The sequence below is a fragment of the Macaca mulatta genome, chromosome 6 (assembly GCF_049350105.2).
Source record: "Macaca mulatta isolate MMU2019108-1 chromosome 6, T2T-MMU8v2.0, whole genome shotgun sequence".
In the NCBI taxonomy this organism is placed as follows: domain Eukaryota; kingdom Metazoa; phylum Chordata; class Mammalia; order Primates; family Cercopithecidae; genus Macaca; species Macaca mulatta.
Window position 1 is genome coordinate 154,642,805 of NC_133411.1, and position 12,959 is coordinate 154,655,763.

General features: G+C 40.7%; 1 protein-coding gene across 1 annotated transcript in view; it reads right to left on the bottom strand.

Moving 5' to 3' along the window:
• Positions 1–944: 944 nt before the first annotated feature.
• The window catches only part of PRELID2 (PRELI domain containing 2), an 82,736-nt gene continuing 70,721 nt past the window's right edge, over positions 945–12,959 (bottom strand). Inside the window, exons 6-7 of the mRNA XM_001099038.5 lie at positions 10,206–10,275; positions 945–5,858 (exon numbers count right to left, since the gene is read on the bottom strand). Coding sequence (XP_001099038.2) covers positions 10,216–10,275 — 60 coding nt within the window. The 3' untranslated portion in view covers positions 945–5,858; positions 10,206–10,215. The remainder of the gene's footprint in view (positions 5,859–10,205; positions 10,276–12,959) is intronic.

The window sequence follows — 12,959 nt, forward strand, 5'->3', positions numbered from 1 at the left end:
CCCACCTTGTCCTCCCAAAGTGCTGGAATTACAGGTGTGAGCCACTGTGCCCAGCCCCTTTTTTGTTTTCTAATCTTAAAAGAAACCTTTAAAGGCAACCAATTTTTCTTCAGTTAATAATGTAAAAAAGACTGCATTGACATGGTTAAATTTCCAAGACCCTCAGTTCTTTAGGGATGGACTAAATGGCTGGTATCATTGCTTTAAAAAGTGTCTTGAACTTGATAGAACTTATTTTGATAAATAAAGTTTATAATCTTTTAATCCCATTTTCTATGAACTTTTAAAGCCCCCTCATATAATGATAGAAGCCTTCTAGTGATGCACTGGATCAAGTCAAACGAGAAAACAAATCCTGCCATTTTTGGGCACACAGCAGATGCTCAATAAATGCTGGCTGAACTTAGGACTCTACTCCTAAAGGGTCATCACCACACCTGGAATCTAGCAAAGGAAGGGCATTAACAGGGCATGGACAAGGTATTCTGGTAACAAGGCACAGAAACCAGCCCAAACACATTCAAGTAAAAAGAGGACAAATTAAAGGATAAATATGAAACATGGAAATAAAGTACAGAAAATAGAGCTGAGCCTCACAGGCCAACAAGGAGCTACTCTCTCTCTCCTTCACCCTTTGGGAACACCTGGCTTCATTCTGTTTGTCCATGTTGGGCTTCATTACTTCTCCCTCTGTGGATACTGGTCCTTTGTTCCATTAGCACATGGCCCACCCAGGTCACTCAATAATTGTGGCCTCTGCTTATTTCTGGGAGAAACTCTAATGTCTCACCTTGAGGGAAGGCAGGGAGCTAACGTCATATGGTCGGGATAACACCCTCATCTAGGGCAGCTGAAAAGGACTAGGATTATTACTACTAACGATAACCATAAGCTCGGCTGAGAGATAGGATACCCCCCAAATTAGAATGCACACATAAATATTAGTTGTAACAACTTTATTTCAGAATGACTGCAGGAAGGAATTTCATAGGTAAACAACTAATTTATAGTTCTATATCACAGTAACAGTGAATCAGAAACACTTCATCCCACACAAAAACTTGGCCTGAGAATTTTTTGAGTTTTAATCCTCTTAAGTTTCACATTATAGAACTGAATACACAAAAACACTAACACAACTGGGGGAGACAATGGTTTATTGATCAAGAGAAATTATTTCTAGCAATATCTCAGTTGCCATGAGGTCACAAATATGACAACTGCAGATGAGGATAAAGAAGTGAGTTAGAGGAAGGGAGTTAAGCCACTAAATTAATGTCACCAAGTCAGTGTAGCAAAGTACATTCATTTTTATTGCTAGAACAGCCTCTCAAAACCTCATTCAAATCCTCTCTACTCTTACTCAACATATAGTATGTAGTTACACAATTTCCCAACCCCAGGGCAAATTAGAGAAAGGTTCCTAGAAGTAGAAACAGTAATGGGAGAGATAAATGACAGATAAAAGTGAGGGAAAAGAAAAACTCTAAAAAACCATGGTAGAACTCAAAGAGCAAACATATCTGGAGCCTTCAGTGTAGGGACTTTAACAAAACTAAGTAGGACCTGAAAGAATTAAAAACATATATGACGACTCTGAAAAGATTTAATTATCCCCAGTAGACTGTGTTTGCAAAAGCAGAGAAATGTATACTAAATTAAGAAATAGTTTGACGTAAATGATTGAAATAAAGCAAAAAAGATGTGCAAGTTAAAAGAATAACCTTGAGTTTTCTACACCATGCACCCTACAATTCCTCACCATTATTGCGGAATATCAGTACATATATACTGCTTATAAAATACACAAAATAGTTCATAGAAAAAGAATACAGCACCTTTTTCATCCATATATGATTGAAACTATAAAAGCCCCTTCCTGGTAAAAGCACCTCAATCATATAGTGATAGTTCAAGTCAGCTTCTCTCTGCATAAGAACTTTATACTGTGTGCTGAGTGATCAACTGAAATTCCATGAATCAGAATCACTGGGGAAAGGCCCTGAGAACTTGCACTTTAGCACATTTCCCCAGAGATTTCCGGTACATGGGAAGTCTGAGAATCACAGACTGAATCATTGCCTTGAAGACAGGAGGAGACTGTCCAGGTTTGTGAATTAACCCTTTCCCACTCTTGTTTCTAGTGTGCCCAATAAGGCTGTACTCCTGGTTCTGACAGTTCGTAAGCTACACGGTACAGAATAAAAAACATGGACTTCTAAATGTTTTATCACAAAACATATAATTTTAAAAAAAATTAACAGACCCTAATTAATTCCAACAAGAGGACAGACACAGCGGCTCATGCCTGTAATCCCAGCACTTTGGGAGGCAGAGGCAGGAGGATCATTTGAGGCCAGAAGTTCAAGACTAGCCTGATCAACATAGTGAGATCCTATCTCAAAAAAAAAAAGGAAATGAAAAAAAAAAAAAAAAAAGACCATAAGATTTCTCAGCCATATATGTGAAGCTGGAAGCAATAGCTGCCTGCAGGGGGAAAAATACTGAGTGAGGAAAAGTAATCCTTGAGGATTATTTAGGAATGAGGAGGAAGATACATCTAAAAGTAGTCTTGGAGGAGAGGTAGAATGCAGCATGCATCCAGAACACAAAAATGCAAATCTATTACAGCTTGGCCAGGATGTTTTGGCCTGTCCTTAACACTCTGGAAGCAGAGGCTAAAAACTACTGGCTGCAAACATGTTTTTTGTTTTGGCCAGCACAATGTTTTAAACAATTCTGAATTGGTTGCCAATAAAAAACTGGGAGATTTTTTTTTAATTTTGTCTTTTCTTAGAAAATTGGAAATAGGAAGTACTAAAAAAGACCAGCGACACAACCACACTGTGCTGGAACTGGGCAAAAGCTGCCTACTTTCAGTCAGGTATGTGCTCCCAATGGCGTCACCCCAGGGGCCCCAGCCTGCCTCCCTCTTCAGACCAGCTGCCTGATCCCTGCAAGCACTACCATTGGCCACCCCTGCACACAAGGTAGAAATTCAACCTCTCTGTGCCTCACTCTATTTCTAATAAAAAAATCCTGCTATAAAGATCCTTTCCAACCACAGAGATATTAAGAAAAAAAATAGGATAATGTCTGCAAATACCTAGAAGTCATTGTAGTGTTCTTAGCTGCCCACTGGAATTACCTAAGGAGTTTTTTTAAATGCTGATGTCTTGGTTCTACTATCTGAGATTCTGAGTTCTTGGTCTGGGAAGCAACCCAGGCATCAGAATTGCGGAAAGCTCCCCAAGCAATCCTAACAGACAGCCAAGGTTGAGAACTCCTCCCTTCAGAGGATGGGCGTTGTTGAGTGTGAAGGGTTAAACTTACTCTAATGTCAACCTCCAAATACAAATTTCTTGTCTCTCACCTCCACAATAATTTGTATCACCTCTTATTTTTGGAAATAGGCTATTACTCCAAAAGCCTACCAAATGCCATTTACAAGCTGGAAAAAAAGGTCAAAGTGTATTTCAGTTTCTACCATTATTTTTCCCTCCAACACAATTGAAGAATGAAACCCTATGAAGCTGAAAAGAAATTCAGAGACAAAATTCAGGCAGCACAAAGAGCTCAGATACAATAAGAAGAGGCTCACAGTGGCAAGCTTGTATGAAAAAATGCAATTACTTTGAAATTCATCAATAAATTATGTGGAAATTTTTTCAGACATTTTTTCAGTTCAACCATTGTGGAAGACAGTGTGGTGATTCCTCAAGGATCTAGAACTAGAAATACCATATGACCCAGCCATCCCATTACTGGGTATATACCCAAAGGATTATAAATCATGCTGCTATAAAGACATATGCACACATATGTTTATTGTGGCACTATTCACAATAGCAAAGACTTGGAACCAACCCAAATGTCCATCAATGACAGACTGGATTAAGAAAATGTGGCACATATACACCATGGAATACTATGCAGCCATAAAAAAGGATGAGTTCATGTCCTTTGTAGGGATATGGATGCAGCTGGAAACCATCATTCTCAGAAAACCATCGCAAGAACAGAAAACCAAACACCGCATGTTCTCACTCATAGGTGGGAATTGAATAATGAGATCACTTGGACACAGGAAGGGGAATATCACACACCAGGGCCTGTTGTGGGGTGGTGGGAGCATGGAGGGATAGCATTAGGAGATATACCTAATGTAAATGACGAGTTAATGGGTGCAGCACACCAACATGGCACATGTACACATATGTAACAAACCTGCACGTTGTGCACATGTACCCTAGAACACAAAGTATAATAAAAAAAAAAAAATTCCCCAAGACTCTCCAGTAATGGCCAGATTTTTGTTGTTGTTGTTGTTGTTTTCTTTCTTTTTTTTTTTTTTTTGAGATGGAGTCTTGCTCTGTCATCCAGGTTGGAGTGCGGTGGCACAATCTCAGCTCACTGCAACCTTCACCTCCCAGGTTCAAGCAATTCTCCTGCCTCAGCCTCCTGAGTAGCTGGGATTACAGGCATGCACCACCATGCCCAGCTAATTTTTTTGTATTTTTAGTAGAGACAGGGTTTCACCATATTGGCCAGGCTGGTCTTGAACTTCTGACCTTGTGATCCACCCGCTTCAGCCTCCCAAAGTGCTGGGATTACAGGCGTGAGCCACCACACCCTGCCCTGATTTTTATCTTAAGAAGATGAATTCCAAATTATTACCACTCTTGAAGATTTTTTAGATAGTATGTATTTATATTTTGGCTTCTGATCACGAGAAATGCAAACTACTGCCATCTAAGTTTCAAACAGTAGTACCACCTTACATTACAGTTAAAAAGTACATTTGCAAAATGTTTTACATAATAATGGCTTCCACTTCCTGGTCTTCTACTATGCACCAGGCATCATGCTAGGTGCTTCATAGGCATGATCTCAGATCAGTTCAACAATCTCACAAAGTTAATTCTATCATCTTGTTTCATAAATTTTTTTAAATGAGGTTCAGAAAGATTTAAAATTTTGTTCATGATCACTGAGCAAGTAGGTGCCAGCACTTGGATTCAATCCCAGGTCTGTCTGTTGACTTAAAAACCTACACAAAATTACCTTGTTTAATCACCATAACGCATTGGTGGAAAGACTTGTGCCTGATTATTCCCATTTGCCCAATAAAAAACAGAGAGGTTAATGATTTGCTCCACATCACAGAACGAATTAGCAGACAAGAAACTGCCTTCCCACTCTTCATTTCATGTTCTTTTCAGAGGACCAAATCACAGTTTACATGTTACATTCTAAAAGCTATACTAATGGCAGTTACCTATTACTTATGGATAGGATAAAAATCTCCTGATTTCTGAGAATCTTAAACATTGTTATAAATACGGCTTAGCTTCAACATAGGTCTGGCACATTCCTGTTTGTTCCAGTCCACCCGTGAATCAGGTACCAGTTTCAACTCCCTTATTGGTTCCAGAATCCCCTCACAAATCCTATGAACAATGGTGCTGATAACATAAGGGCACAAGCACCCTCTCCAGGCCTTTATCCTGTCCTTAGCTGCCCTCACACCATCACCAGACAACCAGCAGCACACCCTGAGGAAGGGCACACATCATCTTACATGGGTCTTTTTTCCTTTATTTGTAAAATTATAAAGAGATTGTGTCATAAAAATCCAGCAAGAAGATCTCATCTCCCTGAGTTCCACTATTCGAAGTAGGATCCCAGAGGAGGATATCATTTTATGTCCTGGCAAGAAAGTCTTCTCTTCTTGAAGCTGCCGACACTGTATCTTCAAACCTGTATTCCAGAAACTGTGTCTGTGATGTGTTGTGGCCAAGAAGTGATTCTCAAAAATAAAAAATAAAAATAAAAAAGTAGACATGGATACAGCTCTCCTGCAAGAGAAAGCAAACAGGCTTTATCACCTCATAAACATGTCTCACCAATCAATACCTATTTGCCCTCTTTTCTGAAGCAACTCTTCAGAGTCCACTTGAATTCTATCACTATGGATAATTCTTGAAATTGCATTTCTCCCTCCTAATGATCTTCGAACAAGGCAAGCACCTCATTTTATTAAGTCCAACTACCCAAAGGAGCTGGTTCAGAGAAGAGTTAAGATATAGCTAAAATTGAGGTCTTAATCATTCCAATGTGATAGAACTCTGCTATGCTGTCAAATCTCAACAAGCCTGATCTCCCAACCGCCAGTGGCAAGAACAGACAGATGTCAGGGTTATTTGTTTTATTCAAAAATGACAGGAAATCAAAAATCTATCAAAAGGATGTGTCAACAGCAACGCCACAAACATATTGGTTAGTGAGATTTATGTGTCTCCATTTTGGCTCATGACAAAAATCACCTTCTAAGCTTTCTAATCTTCAAATACCCACTTGGACATACAGATCGGAGAGTTCTGTGAAGTATCTTTAATGTTAGGTACAACGTGGAATGTAGTCACTTCCTATGTGAATTTAAATTATGCAAATTTAAAATATGGTATGACATAAAAATATTAAATACTGTCTCCTTATGCACATTTCTGCAAATCCCACAAAACGTCTTTTAAGTATCAAAAATTGCAAAATTCCAAAGCTGGCAAATTGAGTAAATTATAAATAGCATCTACCCTACAGCCTCATCACAGTGCCACTTTATGTGCCAAACTAAATGCCTACATGTCTACTCCATTGTGTACGTGCATTGGAACTTTATGAGCAATTTTAGTGACCACTGTTGCTGGTATTTTAACTTTCTGTTATTATTTTAATACCTTTTTATGTCTTAATATAAAATCAGCCAAGTCTTCACAAAGTGTTGATGTTAGAGCTAATGCAAGAAAAACAAACTGTCAAACTGTATTTTAAAAGGCCATTCACCACAACACTCCTTGATGTCAATTTAGGATACTAACTCAGTAGGCAAAAATTTTCTTCAAGAACTAGACAGTAAATATTCTAGGCTTTGCAGCTGTAAGGTCACTGTTACAACTATTCAACTCTGAGTTGTAGCTTAGAACATAGGAGCATAGTTGTGTTCCAATAAAACTTTATTTATAAAAGCAGGAAGCAGGATAAATTTGGTTTATAGGCTGTAGTTTTTTGGCCTCTACTTTATTATAGCTATAGAGCTTATTTCCCCCACTTCTTTTAATGTAGCATTTTACAACTCATGAAAACAATAGTACTCCCACCTACAACCACCCCCTCCATTTTCCATACAGTTATTTCTGAGAAATTTAAAAGTTCCATTAAAATAGGCACATTTCAAACTTGAAAAACTCTGTAAGAATAGTCAAGAAAATGGGAAAAAAGTAAAAGAATAAGCTGGCAGCATTCGATGCAACATCAAATTGTAGATTTATGTGGTAAGAGTACATACATACATATACATATATCCCCTACTTTACAGTTACTCCTCTGAGAAAACTGGTCATGAATTTTGAGACTTTGAATTATGTAAATCCTTCAGGAAATTTCATTGCATTGAATGCATTACATGCAACTGTCCTGTACTAAACTCTTAGTTATATTCAGACCTCGACCATTTCACTTAAGAGAGGAGAATAAGTTGCTTTTCACCAACAATACGATGCCCCAAGTTCATGGCTTAGCCTTCAACCACAGGGCAAAAAAACAAACAACAACAACAACAAAACACACCAGCCTGAGCAACATAGGGAGACTTCATCTCTACAAAAAAGGAAAAAATTAGCCAGGTGTGGTGGTACACGCCTATAGTCCCAGCTACTAAGGGGGCTGAGGTATGAGGATTGCTTGAGCCCCAGAGGTCAAGGCTGTAATGAGCCGTGATTGCGCTACTACACCCCAGCCTGGGCAACAGAACAGCGAGACCTTGTCTCAAAATAAAACAAAACAAAACACAGAACATGGGTAACAAGACAATAGGTAATGCTATAAACTTGTTTAATTTACTCATCTTCACTACCAACAATTTAAATCCAAATTGATTTAAAGTACAAGTTGATGTGAATCTCACCTCCCCTCTTTTCAACTGCATTTTCTCGAGGGTGGAGCCTGGCCACATTTAAGCAACAAAAAAGGGGGCAAACAAGAAGCTGAGATGCTAAAATCAGGGAAAAGCCATACAAAGAATATCATTCTTCCTATTAATCAAAAGTTGACCGAATGCACGACAATAATATCTAACTCCTAACTCCTATTAGCTTTCTCAGTGCCCTGACATTTCATCTGTCTCTACCCAGAGATGTGAACTCATTTGAAACTGCCATTCTCAAAGTGTGGCCCTAGGACCAGGATCACCATCACCTGGAAAACTGTTAGAAACACAAATGCTCAGGCCCCATCTCAGACCCACTGAATCGTGACTTGGGGAGTGGGGCCCACCAATCTGTGTTAAATCCTCCAGATGACTCAGATGCTCAAGACAGTTTCAAAACCACTAATTTGAAGTTTGAAGACCAATAGGTGTATACATTTCCCATGGAAATGGAGACCCCTCATTCCTTCATTTACCTTGGAGCTGACTCGAGATCCCACCCCCCAGAGTAAGATGGGATCTGTGCTTAAGCATGCAAGTGCAAGAGGTGCTTAGTGAGCCTCACAAATATACTAGCCGAGAAAAACAGGGAGATGTGGCCAAGTTGTTCTCTATAATTTTTTAAGGAACAGGGTGGGTGTAGGAGTAAACCATATTTAGATCCAATTCCAGCATTTTATGAGCACCTGCTGTGTGTATGCCTATGCTAAATGAAATTATCCTGTTTAGCTTTTCTAGTAATATAAGAATCTATTAATATGTATTAAGTAGACAGAGGTGTAATATTAATCAAAATGGAGTCCAACCTGCAAATAAGCAGAAAGACTTTACAATTCTCCAAATAATGTTCATTCACAGGTCTGGACAGCATGCTTTGTACGCCAAGGTGCTTCTATATGATGTTCCCTTTGCTTCTTATTGGTTAACTGCTCTCAAATTTTATTGTTTATCACAATTAGAATACCAGGTTGCTTACACAAGACCACATGTCTCGATTAAACCAACACAAGAAAATTTGAGGTAATTCTACATTACCCAAGGCAAAGTTTGTTTTATTCAAAGGTTTCAACTCTCAGATGTTAAAAACCTAAGCCTGGCTGGGCACGGTGGCTCACGCCTGTAATCCTAGCACTTTGAGAGGCTGAGGCGGGTGGATCACAAGGTCAGGAGTTCAAGACCAGCCTGGCCAACATGGTGAAACCCCTTCTCTACTAAAAATACAAAAATTAGCCAGGCATGGTGGTGCATACCTGTAGTTCCTGCTACTCAGGAGGCTGAGGCAGGAGAATCACTTGAACCCGGGAGGCAGAGGTGGCAGTGAGCTGAGGTCAGGCCACTGCACTCCAGCCTGGGCAACAGAGCAAGACTCCATCTCAAACAAACAAACAAACAAACAAAAAACAAAAAAAACCTAAAGCCTATAAATTCTGTAAGATATAGATCTATCATACTCATTTATTTTGGGCTTTGATTCTCTCTTAAATAACTCTGTCCTGCCCTTTCCACTATAAAGATCATTCTCCCTGATTTAGACAACAGAAATTTAGGGGGTGGGGATAGGGAGTTGAGTAGTTCTGCAATCTCCCACTATCTGTTAACCCTGTACCATTTGCCCTAGATGTGGCACGTGCTTCAGCATGAGTGCTGTCTTCCTTCCATCCTCTGCCCATGGCAGACACTGTTAACCATCAAGGCGCTCTTACCCAGAGCCTGAGAATTACTCTCAAGACCTCAGAATCCCTTTCAATAGCATTTCAGGCAGCTACCCATAATCAGTGGAAATGCAGATGACTAATAAGAGATATTTGTTTCACTGGCCAATCAACATGCCCCTTCTTGTTTCTCTTCGTGCTCCAATTACACTTTTAAAGCCTTCCTTTGATTATTTTCAGAACAAAAACATTAAGCTTCAGTTAATCTGAGCTGCAGTCTTTACAAATCTATGACAGCTTGAGGCTCTCAATCATGGTAGATTGTGCAACAGTTTTAACAATTTGAATAGAGTTGTAACCCAGCATGTAATACAAAACTGCTCTGAAAATCAAAGGACCAAGTAAATAAAAGTACTGAAGAGATAAAACACCTGTGAAATAGTATTCTGTGCATATAACTGGGAAATGTGCAGCGTGAATAGCCCAGGGAGGCTGCTTTCGAATACCAGGCTGATAAGCATGAAAATATGGCTTGCGTAAATAATTCTGACTTTGCTTTTGGTACTCACTGATGATTCTTTATTCAGCTACGGGGGCACCACACTGTTCCTTTAGCAGCATCTCCATGATTCTAATTCCCTATAGAAAGAAGGAAAACAAAATTAAAATGCCCTATTTCACAGACAAGTACTTCTACATTTATCACAACCTTTTCCCTTCAGAGAATCCAGGTCATGGCCATAGATTCATTTCAAAAAAGTAGGCTCATAGCCACACCTGACATTTTTATAATATTTTACTCAGCAATTTCACATACATTATCTCCGCATTTGCTCAGAACCACTCAGCAACGTAGGCAGAACAGAGCTTACGATCTCCATTTTAAACATAGGAAAACAGCCCAAGAGTAGTTAAATAACTTCTTGAAAGTGGCCCCGCCAGAGCTAGAATGATAATGGCAGTAGTTAATATTCATTGAACATTTACAAATATGCTAGATTCACTGCTGGGGTTTTATGTGCATTACCTGGGGGTAGCGAGTGCTATGGTGTACCACTGAGATCCCTCCCAGAACTAAAGCACTCCTTCCCTTTCCACCAACACTGTAGGCTGCAGCTGGCACACAGACAACCTCAGTCAAACGGAACTGCCTTACCTGAAGTCATGTCCCTCCAGGTGCAGCCTACAACATTGGATGACTGGTAGGTACAGGGGTATAAAGACCTGGCCCCTTCCCTTAATTTGGGACAACTCTGGGGAGCATCCAACCCTCAAAGCTTCCCAAGGGATCAGCTAAGACCTTTGTTTCAAGTGCATTGCAGTTCAAAAATCCCTTCCCATACCCCATGACAAGAGTTGTTCCTGAGTGCACTCTCCAATACCCGCTGCAGGCAAATCTCAAATTGAGTCTGTGTCCCAAGAGCTGACATAGGACACCTTAATACACATAAAACCGCCAAATAAGTACTATTCTTACCCACATTTTACTGATGAGGAAACAGAAACTCAAAGAAGTTTAAATAATTTGCCCGAAGTTACACAACTATTAAGTAATAAAGCCAGGGAAAGAGCATAGGCACCCTCTTCCTTTTCAAAGGCATCCGTGAGCCTTCTTGCAATGTTCATTCTGCTACTGTCTATACCCACCTGTCTACTCAGTATCCTGTCCAGAAAAATTCTACCTTGGAAGAAAGAAGAAAGCAGAAATTCCTTTCTTTCTTAAAGGACAAGTTTTACAGACCAGAGGATAAACCTTCAAGTGGGAAGAGAGGGTTATGATGCAATTTACAAAGTGGGGACTCCAGGACATCAAGGTTGGATCCATGGGAAAGGGAGGTGCTATTTTCAGAGACCTGAACCTGAGAATTATTGCAGAGAATCATGATAAGGGGAACTTAAAATACAGATCCCCAGGCCCCTCCCAGGAAAATTCTGATTTAATGGGACTCAAGCAGGCACCACAGCTCTATGCCCTTAACAGGCACCCATAATTCATCTTATGATTAGGCAGGGCTGTGAACATCAAGTGGTCCCACAGGAAAAAGGCAGAGATTTCCCACTTGGGATCTGAGACCAGGGATGGGGACAGAGGGTAATCAAAGGCATCACTAGAGAAGACAATAACATATATTTAACACCAAAGTAGACTAAACTAAAGTTAGTATTTCCTTGAGGATTCAGAAGGTCCTTCAGATTCTGCCTGGCCATCACCACAAATACTACCATTATCTTGGAAGGAAAAAGTATTACTGGATCTTGAGAGAATGCTGAGTAGTAAGGAGTGTTTGCTAAACCAAAGCAGTAAACCACAGGACCAGGAGCACCACTGTCAGAGGTAGGAGACCTGAGTTCTAGTCACAACTCCACCAGTCATTCCGCTGGGTACCTTAGGCTGATCACTTTTACCAAGGAGTAACATAGACCACAGAGGTTAGGGCACTGAGAGGCAGATGGGATTAGTGCTTTCTATACCCAGCTGCACTCTAGCCTTACTAGGAAAGTCAAAAAAGAAAACAGATTCCCAAGAGTCTACCCAAGAGTGTGTTTGACTCAGTCAGAAATTTCAAGGTTCAGGCCTGAGTCTGTATGTGTATGACATACCTCATGTTGATAAGGACAGGTGGCAGGAAAATACTGGGTAGAAAACGGCAGTCCCAGTGAGGGCCACACCCTCAAGCCTAGACCTGTGGCCCAAAGTGAGAACATGCATTCCTGTTTTCCCACATGAATGTTGCCTTTTCCAAAACCACCCTGGCCCACCCCACCCCCCATCCTGTACCCATAAAAACCCCAGGCCCCACCGGTGTAGTGGCAGAGTGGCAGAGGAGAGAGGAGAAGAAGCAGCTGGATATCAAAGAGAAGCAGCTTGATTTCAGAGGGATGGCTTGATGGCAGGACCTCGGAGAATTCAGCCAGGGACAGCCAAACTCCAGGGGAAGACCATCTTTCCACTCCATCCCCTTTCCAGCTCCCCATCCTGCTGAGAGCCACTTCCACTGCTCAGTAAAATCCTCCACATTCACCACACTTCAATTCGTTCATGCCACCTGATTATTCTTGGACACAGGACAAGGACCCGGGTGTGAGTGCAAAAGGCTGTCACACTGACCCTCCACTGAGCTGTTTAACACTTAAGCCATCCATGAATGACAAAGCTAAAAGAGCACACTATAACACACACCCCCTGGGGTTCTGGGGGTCACAGGCAACCTCTAGATGCTGCCACAGGCCCGCACAGAGTTCTGCTCCTGCTGGTTGCCTAGAAGCACTCATCCTGCACCTGCTCACCTGCACGCTCCCCCTCTTGCAAGGGGTTGAGAGTT